Source organism: Tetrao urogallus (assembly GCF_951394365.1).
Source record: "Tetrao urogallus genome assembly, chromosome: 1".
Lineage (NCBI taxonomy): Eukaryota > Metazoa > Chordata > Aves > Galliformes > Phasianidae > Tetrao > Tetrao urogallus.
Genome location: NC_136813.1, coordinates 125,897,239 through 125,910,201, shown reverse-complemented (window position 1 = coordinate 125,910,201; position 12,963 = coordinate 125,897,239). Strand labels below are relative to the sequence as shown.

The 12,963-nt window shown below is 38.9% G+C and overlaps 1 protein-coding gene across 1 annotated transcript in view; it reads right to left on the bottom strand.

Moving 5' to 3' along the window:
• SCUBE1 (signal peptide, CUB domain and EGF like domain containing 1) overlaps window positions 1-12,963 on the bottom strand; it is a gene marked incomplete at both ends in the record, with an annotated part of 198,780 nt that overhangs the window by 2,007 nt on the left and 183,810 nt on the right. Inside the window, 6 exons of the mRNA XM_079545374.1 lie at window positions 331-483; window positions 4,430-4,627; window positions 6,035-6,196; window positions 7,061-7,223; window positions 10,324-10,490; window positions 11,641-11,844. Of these exons, the coding sequence (XP_079401500.1) occupies window positions 331-483; window positions 4,430-4,627; window positions 6,035-6,196; window positions 7,061-7,223; window positions 10,324-10,490; window positions 11,641-11,844 (1,047 nt within the window). The remainder of the gene's footprint in view (window positions 1-330; window positions 484-4,429; window positions 4,628-6,034; window positions 6,197-7,060; window positions 7,224-10,323; window positions 10,491-11,640; window positions 11,845-12,963) is intronic.

Here is a 12,963-nt window from a genome sequence, read left to right as displayed (position 1 = left end):
GGGGCTTCCTGAAATGTACACCAATTAATAGTTTTCTCATTACGCATATGATAAAAGACCATTAAAGAGAGTCTCACTGAATTTCGTGTAAGTTTAAAGAATTCTCTGTAACTTGCCATCTGTCTTTCAAACATTAAGAAAAGAAATAAATATAAAATCAGGTATCATTTAAAACCAGTTGTAAAGAATTTGAAAGTAATGGACAGAAAAAGTTACATGAAGTTTTGTCTTCATTCTTCTCTCCCTGTCATCACATGACGGACAGATTCTGAAGGCCAGTGTTCTGCATTTCACATATAACACAGAGATGGAAAACAATCCCCCTCTCACCATCATACGTCACATAAGGGACTTGAAATCCTTTCCCACTATTGCCTTCATTTGACTTGAACTGAATCCATAGCTTCCTTGATCTTGAAGTAAATGCAATAGGTCTCTCATAAGTCTGACACGTTTCGTATGTAGTAATTGAAGTAGGAGAAGCTAGGAAATATTAAATAAATACGTTTTATAATTTCAAAGTCAGAAATGTGAAATTGACAAAACACTTCTCAGTTTACAGATACCTGTCAGCTTAAGGTTTTTTGTTTGTTTGTTTGTTTGTTTTGGTGACAGAAGGCTCTTTTATCTGCCAAAGAGAAGAAGGGAATTTTTCAACAAAGGTAGTAAGAACCCTTCTCCTCTGTCCCAAGACAAGTTCATTTCTAACGTTTACAAGATTAGTATCAATATTACTCACTCTGTGTACTACTGACCCCAGATAGACCAGAACAAGTCAGCTGCACCCCAGGCAGATGTGATAAGCAGCTCCAAGAACTCTCTGTTTGGGGCTGATAGCAATAAGCAATTACCCTCTGAAGAAGAGTTAATGTGAGTGTGCCCAGGCCAGTGCTGTGCTACACTGTGCAAATCCCATGGCTGCAGGAACACCTCAGCCAGAGCACAGGAAGAAGAGGAGCCTACAGGCAGTAGGCTGATCACACCACCTGCCTGGCCTTGCCTTTATCTAACAGTGCAGCAATAAGTTCTCATAAGAATGTTGTTTTTGTTTGGCAGTAGAAATGATAGAGTTGTTTCAGGAATCACAAAACATAGAATACCTCAGGTTGGAAGGGACCTTTAAAGATCTTGTTCCAGTCCCCTTGCTATGGACAGGATTGTCACCCACCAGATCATGCTGCCCAGAGCCCCATCCAACCTGGTCTTGAATGCCTCTAGGGATAGGGCATCTGCAGCTTCTCTGGGCAACCTGTTCCAGTGCCTCACTACACTCTTGAGTAAAGAATTTCTTCCTAACATCCAGCCTAAATCTCCCTTCTCTTATTTTCAAGCCATTCCGCCTCATCCTATCACTATCAGTCTGTAAAAAGTCAGTCCCTCTCCTGCTTATAAGTTCCCTTTAGGTACTGGATGGCTGCAATGAGTTTTCCATTGAGCCTTCTCCTCTCCAAACTAAACAAACCCAGCTCTCACAGCCTTTCTTCAGAGAAGAGGTATTCTAGCCCTTGGAGCATCTTTGTGGCTCTATTTTGAACCCACTCCAACAGCTCTACATCTTTCTTGTGCTGGAGGCCCCAGACGTGGACACAGTACTCCAGATGAGGCCTTACAAGGTGCAGAGTAGAGGGGGACAGTCACCTCTTGTGCCCCTCCTGGCCACCTCTCTTTTGATGCAGCCCAGGATACAGTAGGCCTTCTGTGCCACAAGGCACACTGCTGGATCATGTCCAGTTCTTGTCCACCAAGACCCTCAAGTCCTTCTTTGCAGGGCTGCTCTCAATGAGTTCTTCTCCCAGTCGGTACACACTTCTGGTATTGCCCTCACCTAAGTGCAACACCTTGCACTTGGCCTTGTTGAACCTCATTAGGTTCATGTGGGCCAACTTTTCAAGCCTGTACAGGTCCATCTGGATGGAATCCCTTCCTTCTGTTGTGTCAACTGCATTACTCAGCTTGGTGTCATCAACGAACTTGCTGAGAGTGAACTCAGTCCCACTGTCGATGCTATTGATAAAGTTGTTGAAGAGACACTGGTCTGAAGACAGATCCCTGGGGGACAACACTTGTGACCAACCTCCACCAGGACATAAAGCCATTTACCACAACTATCTGGCTGTGACCATCCAATCAATTCTTTATCCACTGAATAGACCAGCCTTCAATCTGTATCTCTCCAATCTAAACATAAGGAGGTGGTGTGGGACCACATCAAAGGCCTTGTGCAACTCCACGTAGATGACATCAGTTGCCCTTTCTTTGAAGGAGTGACTGATACTGTAACTCCATCATGGAACGCCACCAGATTTGCCCTTGGTGAAGCCATGCTGGTTGTGTCAGATCCTCTTGTCATCTTGCATGTGCCTTAGCATCTCTTCCAGGAGGATCTGCTCCATGATCTTCCCAGGTGAGACTCACTGTAGTTGAGTCTCTGCACTTCACATACAACACAGGCCTGTAGTTCCCCATGTCTTCCTTTCTTATAAAATATGTTAACCTTAAAAGTGATGTTTCTCTTTTCCCAGTTAACAGAGACTTTGCCTGATAGCCGTGACTTTTAAAATATGATAGAGAGTGGCTTGGCAATCACATCAACAAGTTTCTTCAGGAGCCTGAGATGCACTTCATTTGGCCTCATAAGAAAGTCCCATAACAGCTGAATGAAGAAAAGTGGAAAATCTTTTCTGTGCACAGGGTTTACCCAGTATGCTGTGTGAATCACAGGCCCATTTGATGCTACAGCACTTAGGGTTCCTACCACGTAAAGACCTATACTTTTCTCTCCTTACAGAATTAGCTTCAATAAATAGCATTTAAAATGGTATCTTACAGAGACTAAGTGCTTTTTTACTGGGATCATAATGGACCAGGACCAACCACTGTGAAACACCTGGCTGTAGGTTTGCAAAGAAAATACCATTTATCTATCCTGAAATAGAGCTGATAATTTGGGAACCATACACAATTGTGCAGAGTTAAGGTGACAAGCAAAGCTATCAGATTACTGAACAAATTTCACAAGCTTGCTCACTTTCTGTTTATATTGCCTGTGTAACTTGGGCTGAACACATTCAAAGCACGCTCAGTAACTGGAAACTCACGACAACCACTGGAGGACTGTGAGCATGACTTTTACTTGCTCTGTGCAAATACTTCCACAGAGCTGGAGCTTGTCTCAGCCCACATCTGCCTGTGTGTACATAAGTGAAGGACTGGGTGGCAAGTGCGGATCAGGGAGAAGCCCAGCTTAACATAACCACGCTGGCAAGAACATGCTGTATTATTTATACATACCATTGTGGTTGAGTCCATTCTTAAACTACAAGTAAGGGGATCCAACAGTACCTCTGGATCTGCGATCAGTTTTTTCACTGCTTTCACTGTATGCCGACTTTCCATAAAATGTAATAAATATTTGTAAAGACTACTTATGTGATGCCAAATATATAGTAATTGCAAATCACGTATCTGAAAAACTCCTCTCATTTTTCAGTGCTGATATTGTGGTACTACTGTTGGCTCTAAAGTGAAAGCCAAATATTTCCCTGATCTGCCTGGCTTTAGTTACTGCTGGAACCACAGCTTACTGCTGGAACCACAGCTTGGGATTAGGACAACGAATTTGTTCTGCTACACTGTTTTGCTTTTAAAAAACAAATCTATACAGAAATATTTTTATTTTATCTACAGTGAGCAGGTTTCTTTTAGTACTCATCTGATGTATACAGCTGCCAACACAAGCCCTCAAGGATAAAAAAAAATGTCACGAAAATTGTTTTAGCAAGTGTAATACGCCATTTTACCAAGTAAAATACACTGTTTAAACGAAGTTCCATATCAACAATTGCCTTTCAGGTTTGGTGCTTCTTGGAAATTTAACAACAGATCAGTAGAAGCTGGATGCCTATAAAGGACGGCAGGAGAAATGTATCATAATGCTGTCTTAGCTTCAGGAGTAATCAAAGAAAGAGTACGATACCACTCTACATAAAGTTGGGAAAAGTTGGATTTCTTGAAGGTGTCAGGAGACAATCTGTGCCATGGCAAAGATTTAGCAATACTTGCAGCATTTGTATATTGTGCAGCATTTACTCACAAAGGATAAGCAAGAGAATAATTTGTATAGATGTCAGGAGATATCTCTCCTAACCTAACTTAGCATTACTGCATTGACTTCTAGAATGGCAGTGATTTATCCCATATGATAATTGGGCTAGACAAAAGCCCATTAACTGCTTTGTGATTCAGCCAGGACTCTTGAATAATTAATATGTTAATTGTTATTGGTACAGTGTTCTGTTTTAACTTGCTCTGCCATTTCAACAGTCCTTTTAAAAACACTGAAAGTTGAGGACAATCATCCGTTCAGTACGAACTTCCCACTCAGACTGTTTGCAATAAATATTTATATAACCCATGTCTAACAACTTACCACTTTTTCTCATTACTAAAACATCACCACATTCATCTTCTATTGGGAGAAATATCTCAGGCACAACAATGAGTATTCTCCTCTTTGGGGGTGGATTTATATTCCAAATGCATTCAACGTTAGCTGGGTAGTCTCCAGGATAGTTGGGTGATTCAATATAGCCAGTATAATCACCAAGTTCTCCTCCACAGTGCTGGTCTGTGCAGGAACAGAAATTAGCATTTGTGTTAGCTGATGAGCTAATTTGAGCTGTTTTTCTAGATCTGTCAAGAGCAAGCCTAAACTTCTCCTCCTGGGTTTAGAAATGGATACATTCTTCAGCTGCTTCTTTGTTTATCACTGAAAGCCCTTAAAGCAATAGTCAACCTACAGAGATGATTGCAACTGATTTGTAAGCCCTTAATCTCCAGTGCATAAGGTAACCCTCCATTCAGCTTTGACATTTGATTAAGAAACCAACAGGTAAGTAAACAGGATCTCATTGTGGAGGCACTCGTGCAGTGGTTACCACTGAGGCCATGCTGACATCTACGTTTTCTGACTGGACTTCATGTGGTTTTTAACCTGGTTTAGGTGAATGCATGTGATGATCCTAATAGGTAACCTTATCTTGATTATAGATCTACTTTGCTTTGTTTAAAGTGAAACAACTTATTAAAGGATCTTAACCGATGCATTTAAGTTTTACTTTCTGAGCTTTTAAAATTCCTACTGAATTTACCGTGTGATTCACTAAGTTATTTAACTTGATCTTTCCAGGCCTACACAACTGTGTAAAACTAGATGTAGATTTAAATATTTTGCTTAATCAAAAAATTCTGCAAGGTCAGAAGCTGGACTGAAAACAGAAAATATCTAAGCCAGCAAAGTGACATAAGTGGTTTTACTTTATTGGAAAATTATCAAACTCCTTCAAATTCTTTAAGAATAACTGATTTACTTAAATTACATTAGAAATTATGACTTAGTAAGAATAAAAATTTATGGCAGCTGTACATACGAATATTTGATATGACATTACCTAACTATTATAGAGAATTTCTCTTAAATTTGCATGGTTGGGATGAAAAAAAATCTTTCATCTAAAAGAAACAGTAACTCACAGAAGATCAAATACAACTACACAGCAATCCTCAGCGATGTTTAAAATGGTAATTTAAGACAGAGGGCTGAGTACTGCAAAAAAGCCTATGAGACTTCACTGTCATAACTAATTATCTGGCATTTGCAGTATGCATGACCGTATCTGTTAGCATTTTATAACGACTAGCAGCAGTTACTCTGATAGAAGATATTGTGCTCTACAGAGATAGAAATATACATCACTGCAAAACTTCCAGGATCTGGGAATTTGAAAGCTCAATAGTTTTAACTTGTAGCTGGCACTCTATGAAATTACATTAATGCTAAAACAATTAAATGCATCAAGTGATAGTTTTCCAGGTTTTGTTCTCCTTGCTTTCAGTTTTTACTGTCCCATGTGGCAGCAGATATATGCTAACTGGGAAATACATGATGAGAGTGCAACCTGACAAATGAACCTTCAAGCTGTGGTTCAGAAACAAAGACATGCTTCACCTCACAGCTACTATAAATGCAACTTACTTTTACAGTGTGTAACATTAGTGGAGCCATCAAAATCTGTGCTTGTGTTCCCAGGGCAGGTGATGCAGTAGTTTTGACCAAACTCAGGTTGGTAAGTTCCTACAGGGCATCGGATACATCTGTGCGTTGTGGAGTTGTAGTAGTGTCCAGGAGAGCAATGAACTGCAAAGTATGAGCCATATTATTTTCAGAGAGTAACAATCTTCATTGCAGAGATATCTTCCCTCTACTTTGGACATAACCCATGATCCCCAAACTGCGGTATAATTACTAGGCAATAAAAGGCAAAAAGGACATAAGTTCACACTATTTCCAATTACAAATGACCTTCTAACTAGAATACTCCTCTGAAGACTGATGAACTAGCAATTCATGCTACATATGCCTCTCACTACATTTGATACAGGGGTTTCCTATGAGCTAATAAAAAATGGAAGATGATACATATCTGCCTCAACAACAAAAACGTCTTTCACAATAGCAAGAGGGGAGTTCCTATGTTTGCCAGAATCAGCATGTAATTCAAATAAGTAAGCCAAAATAAGTTTGGGCAGATTCCTTCTTCAGTGTTTGCACTGGAAGTTGTCATTACACTACACGCAACATGTTCCATACTAACAGTTGCTGCCCAGCCCATTTGTAAAGAATCCTTAACTTCATATAATTTCTGTAATATTTAGTTTTTCTAGTTTGGAAAATAAAAACAGGCAGCAATGAAAGGCTAAATCATTCTCTGATGCAGGCTGGTTTGATTTTTTGCCATGCAATGAAGCTGATTTATACTTCCCAGTTGCAGAGCTAATACTATATGTGCCTGTGGTAAATTCCAAATACAATAAATCCTGTTCAGACTCCATCTCCACAACCTTGGGAGATCATGACTATTTTACAGATTGCACAAACATTTAATTTAATCACATACACTGTTCCTATATGCAGTGACTATGTTTGTTTTGGAGACTATCAAAGCTCACAAACAAAAGGGCAAGCAGCAGGAAACAAATCATGGAAAGATATGAAATTCACCTTTGGTTTCACAGTCTTGAAAAGAAACAGCACCTTCGTACTTGGTCACAAGCCCTCCACCACATGGAAAGCAGAGGGTCCTTCCTGGTTCAGGCTGATATGTACCAAGAGGACAGACTCGACAAGGTTTAAAACCATCTGATGAATAGTGTCCAGGAGAACACTGCCCTAGAAATTGAAATGATCATCTGTGTTAGTGAGCTTACTTTTCTGGCCAAAATATAAAAACAGCTCATAGTTGGCAATGTTTCTTTTACCTTAAAAAAGTAACTACAAGACAGCTGCAGATCAAATTCTAGTCTTACTTGCTGCATCTGGATTGTTCCTGTAACTACTTCCTAAAAACAGGGCCAGCAATTAGAACTAGTTTCTTAATAAGCTCTTTCCTAACCATGTTTCTTTTTAAATTTTCTTTTTTAGAATGAGTCTAATAAGATGTTTTTATAATATTTTCACTGAGTCTTTCACCTGAGGATTACAAAGTTCTCTATAGGGAAAAATTGAATCTTTTTATCATATCTGTGAAGCATTGTTTTCTTTTTACTATCTTCATTTTATTATATGGAAATGGTAACTATCTGGATGGGACAGTGTGGCATCCTGTCTGGAAGAATAGCTGACACCAGCAGCTTTCTGGGCAGCTGCAAAAACTACTGCTTGTCAGAAGTTCTTCTGCCAGAAAGCAGCCATTTGTGAAAAGCAAAGCACTTCGTTGAGGAGCCCACTGACAGATACAAGGTAGTTTTAAAACTTGCTCTCCAGGTAATTTCTGATAGGCATTTGTTTGGCTTGCTTCTTTCTAGCTAGTGTACTTTACTCTTCGACAACATATTTGAGAATCAAGATGTCAAGTTTTTCAACATTATGGCATTACTACATATCTTCACACTAGTCCAGCCAGAAGATCAGCACTTTGAGATGTGTTAGGTGTTCCCTGAGGTTGCCTAATAGCAATACTTTGCAATTCATTTTCCCTAAGAACTGAACAGCAGACAGAAAAAACTGGCTTGAAATCCTGAGAGTTCTGAGAGCTCTAGGTGGGGTTGGGGTTTTATAAACCCTGATATTGGGAAATGTTGGGGACGTCCAGCATCTTGGGTAATTGGCACTCAGGATGGACGAGAAATCCTTAGCAAAAGCAAAGTTAAAGCAAAAGTTCAAGCAAAAGTTCCTACAAAAAATCTAACTCTTATAGACAACGTTGGGATCAGGATCTCTGGGATTTAGTCTTGCTCCCATCCCACCTGACTGGAATATGAGTGTACAAGTAGGTTGATGTGACACAGACTCAGAGACATGACACTGCTAATTTGAAGACAATTCTGCACTTATTTTTATAGCAAAACTGATCCTCCTGGTCTGGTCCAACTGGTTGCTGGACTTTAATGTGAATGTAGTTAATGAATGGATGTGGGTCTGGATTTCAATGTGAAAATTAAGAATGTGTGAAATGTGGCTCAGAGATATCTTTTAAGGAATAGGTACCATTGTGTTTTCATACTGCTAAATGTTTGCTGTTTTCAGCATTAATATATCTTACCTGAGGATGTATATAGAAGTGAGCTGTTTCCTTCTTGCCTTTTTAATTGAATTTGAAATTGAAATTTACCAACAAAACATGTCTGACATGTCTGAGAAAAGCCCCAAGTGAATAGGCTCCCTAACTGTGTTTTGGGCTTGTGTCTGCAAGAATCACATGGAATTTAAATATCATAGCATCTTATTCACTTGGAGCTACAAAAGAGTTCTATGCAACAGCCACTTGCAATCTCTTTCAGGTATCTGCATGTGCTTCACCTGTAGGGATGAGGATTTGGATTACAGTGTACTTGTTACCACGCAGACATACACTGCTCCAGAAGACACGATACAAAAATAGTATTAATTACACATGGTGAGTACATTTCTAACAAAGTCTGTTATTTACAAAGTCATAAAAATACAGTTTTATCATATGTGCTGCAACATTTTATCCCGTTCTTGATAAAAATTTAGGGAGGCTTATGAAGTCTCAAGTACATTCTTTTGCCACTTTCAGAAAAAAAGAAAAGGGGAGAGTTGATTAGGAAAAAAAAGACTCTTGTGATCTGACAGCAAACATTTCCAGAGCAATACTCTCCACAAAAATAACCAGAAGGATTTCTTTGTGTTGTGCAGAACAAAAATTCAAATGCAAGCTTTGCTAAAGGTGAGATAAAGCAACTAGTAACTCTTGTTCTACTTTGGTCAGTACACTATATCAACATTTTTTAAACTCTGATAATCTATTCTTATTGGATTTTGTTCAAATAAAAAAAAACAAAACCCAAGATGTACAGGCATTTCGAGTTTTTTTCAATGATAGCTCCTGCATACAGGATATCAGCAAAATCTACCATATGTTTGACTAAACTAAACTTTTTTTAAATTCAGTGAATGAAGAAAAATGGCAGCTTCTCAAGTGTCATTCATTTTATGCTCACTCTAGTTATTCTTGAAGTAAGCATTAATGTAAATTATATGGATAGGTTTTAAAGTCAGAACTAGCAAAGCAGATAGGACAGATTTCTTTCCAAGAAAAAAAGCTACTAGATTTTGCTTATCTGCAGGAAATAATGTAGATAAAATAATTAACAGTGATATATCTTGAATAACTTACAATAGAAGCATTTACAAACCGAAATTTGCAGCTCTTTTCTGAAACCAGGATTACCATCGTAATCCAATTTATATATAACGAAGTCAAGTCAGAGGTGCTGTGTCATTTGCCAAAAGCTACAGCAAATTCATACAGCATGACACTTGCAGTCATTACCTCTGAGCCCATGTACAGACCCTTGCAGCACAACTATCTCAAAGTTACAACTGCTGCCAATGAAGCCAGGTAAACAGCATCCCATGCAAAAGGTTAAATCAGCAGGTTCATTACACTCACCAATACCAGCCCAAAGTAAACTATCCCTTTGGCTTGCAATATACCTGATGAGTCCTTACAAGTCGAGGTATGTCTGTTCAGATTCCATACCTGACGTGAAGTAAAGAGCTTTGCTTGGCTTGCTCATTTTCATACCATAACCTTGCTGCAGCAGGTCCCACCTTCAGTTGGCAATGTCAGCATGTCAGTGAATGGAACGAGCCAGAACATTTTGTATATTGCTTGTAAGAGCACAGAGATTTCTTCTGTTACCTTTACAAGACAGAAGTGTGGATGGCTCTGCCCTCTTTTAGCCTCCACACCTCACAGGCTGTGTGGCAACACCTAATCCTTTTACAATCACATCAAACTTGCCTCCACATTCTGAAACGTTCCGGGCGCCCGCTACTCCCTGTCCATCATTACTTGGGCAAGGCTCACAGGTAAGTTGACCTTCTGTGTCTTGGTATGTTCCTGGTGAGCAAGGAACGCACTGATTATGTTCTCCGCTATAAAAGGTGCCTGTGCTGCAGGTAACTGAGAAAAGAAAAGAGGAATCTGCATAAGGACTTTCATTTTGATCACATCATTTTCCTATATATTGAACGTTTAGAGAAGACGGGTCTTTTTAGTCCCAGTATTATTAGTGGCACTTTTGCATGCATTAGGCAAAGACTGTCACCTGATGTAAAGAGGACCGTCTGGGGTCTGCGGCCAATTGACATCAGTGCAATCAAGGTCCTTCTTCTACTGTTTAACCCATTAAATGGCATTCTACTGTGCTGAAGCACTACCAGATATAGTTGTTAATAAAGTTAATGCAGTGTTGTATAATGTATAGGAAATGATGTGAATAGTTTGATGATGTGAAGAAATTTAAATTATGTGCATTTATGTGTAAGTTTTATGGAAGAAGGCACAAAAATCTGTCTCCTGTAATCAGTTCTGGCGATTTCTCTGAGGGCAGTGTATCCCATGTAATGTTTTCTTTTTCTTGACACTCAAATAGCCCAAATGGAAGGCATTTTAAGTATATAAATGAATCCGTATACTCTTCTTATAGTAACAGGTCACAATTACATTAAAGGTTTTTCTCTACTGGATATTAGTAATAAAAATGTATGGGCTTCTAGACACTAACAGCAGCAGCTTTTCAATAACTGCTTGTAAATCACTGTTCCTACGTGATGAAAACAGCCTTAGAAACAACTCATCAGAGGCATCTATCAGACCTGTCTTAAACTCCTTTTTGTTTGTAAATGACTTGGTGTCTAAAAGCAGCTGGAAAAACAGATATGCTAATATTGAAAATGCCACTAGTAGTTTTGCATTATCACCTTAGCACTACAGCCTAGTAACTGTGGAAGACGCTTAAAGAAATTTGAGATCTGACATAAAGTTAAAATAGATTTCTATAGATCGTTCCTTCTTTTTTTTTTTTTTTAATTGGACTTTTTGAGTGTTAATTATAAATATACATACAGGTCACAGATTATCTGGTGATGAAGAAAGTAAGAGAGACAAATTCAAACTAAATACACAGCATCTAGGAAAATGCTATTTCATTGTTTTACGGAACTGTAAATGTATTTTCATTAGATACTGGGAGTAACTGGGAAATAGTTGCCAACATATTGTGGCAATATGTTTTTTGGGGTACGGCTGAACGGAATCAGTTGGGACTTACCGCATTTTCCATCCTGCAGCACTTGCCCCGTACTGCAAGCTTCATGCCCTTCAGTAGCTTTAGCTGGCTTCTGAGCCACTTCATATTCTGTCCCAGAAAACTGAATGTAAAATTGCTGTTTATTAATAGATTTCCTCAATGTTTTGATTGCAGTTTGCAGCTTCTGCTCCATCCTTTTCCGAACACAGTCCATGTTACAGGTGTCTAGATGGGAAACGATAAGAAAACTAGAAGCAATTGAGATTGATGCTTAAAAGAGGTGCTTAACAAAAAGCTCAGCTTGCATTACACTGTGACTCCTCTGTTTGTTTCACTGTCTTCTCCATATAAACTGTAGAAGCAGCTCACTGTATTTAAAATCAGGCCTTTCATGGGGCCAGCCAGTAGTACCCTGATGTCCATCAAACTGAGCTGCATGGCTTGTGAGTGGGCATGGAGCGCAGTCATTAAGAAATCTGGTTATACTGAGTGCACAGGGAGAGGGCTACAGAAATCACCAGTCTAGACAGAAGGATCAAGACGGCACTGTGCAACAATGCTGTACTCTGCTTTACAGAGTAGCAGTGACTAGTGCTTTGTGCACAATTAGAAGAAGGGTGGATGTCCCACTGCATCCTATTTCCACATAGGTGTTCTGTCAGACACCACCACCATTTCTGAATTTTCTCAGTCCACTCAGTTGATTAGGAATTCTCCCCACATTCCTGATCAAAATACATAACTGACACAAAGAAAGGTGCTTTTTAGCACAATTGGCTGTTTGAACTCCTGGCTACTGAGATAACCCTCACAGGTTAAGAAATCTGCCTTCGAAGACTGACAAGTTTATAGAATTCAACCTACATTTTCTTTGGCTGAATGTTATAGCATGATATCCTACATCTTGAATAACTTGAAGCAATTCTTTTTCTTCCTGAAGTTTGTTATGAATACATGAATTTATCAAATGTGTGATAAAAATACTCAATTCTCAGACTGAAGTTTCAGCAACTTACATTTTGAAGGATATTTTTAGGGTTAGTGTAACATAATTTCTAGTTAATCCTTACATTCTCTGTGCATCAATTAGCACTTCAGTTGTCTGAGAAAATCAGATTAAATTAAAATACAAGACTTAGCTCTAGGAATTTTGCTGTAGATTCAATCTTTGTTCTTTGGCTTAATTTCATACCCAATTCCTTTCAATAAAACTTGGAAACTGAGTTTGGAAAGGCTGCTGAATGAAGCTTGTGCTATAAGCTTCACATAGCAGCTTGATAAAATAGCATCAAAGAGATTCTAACAACACACTGAGGAATTGAATTATGGTTTCTCTCTGCAGAC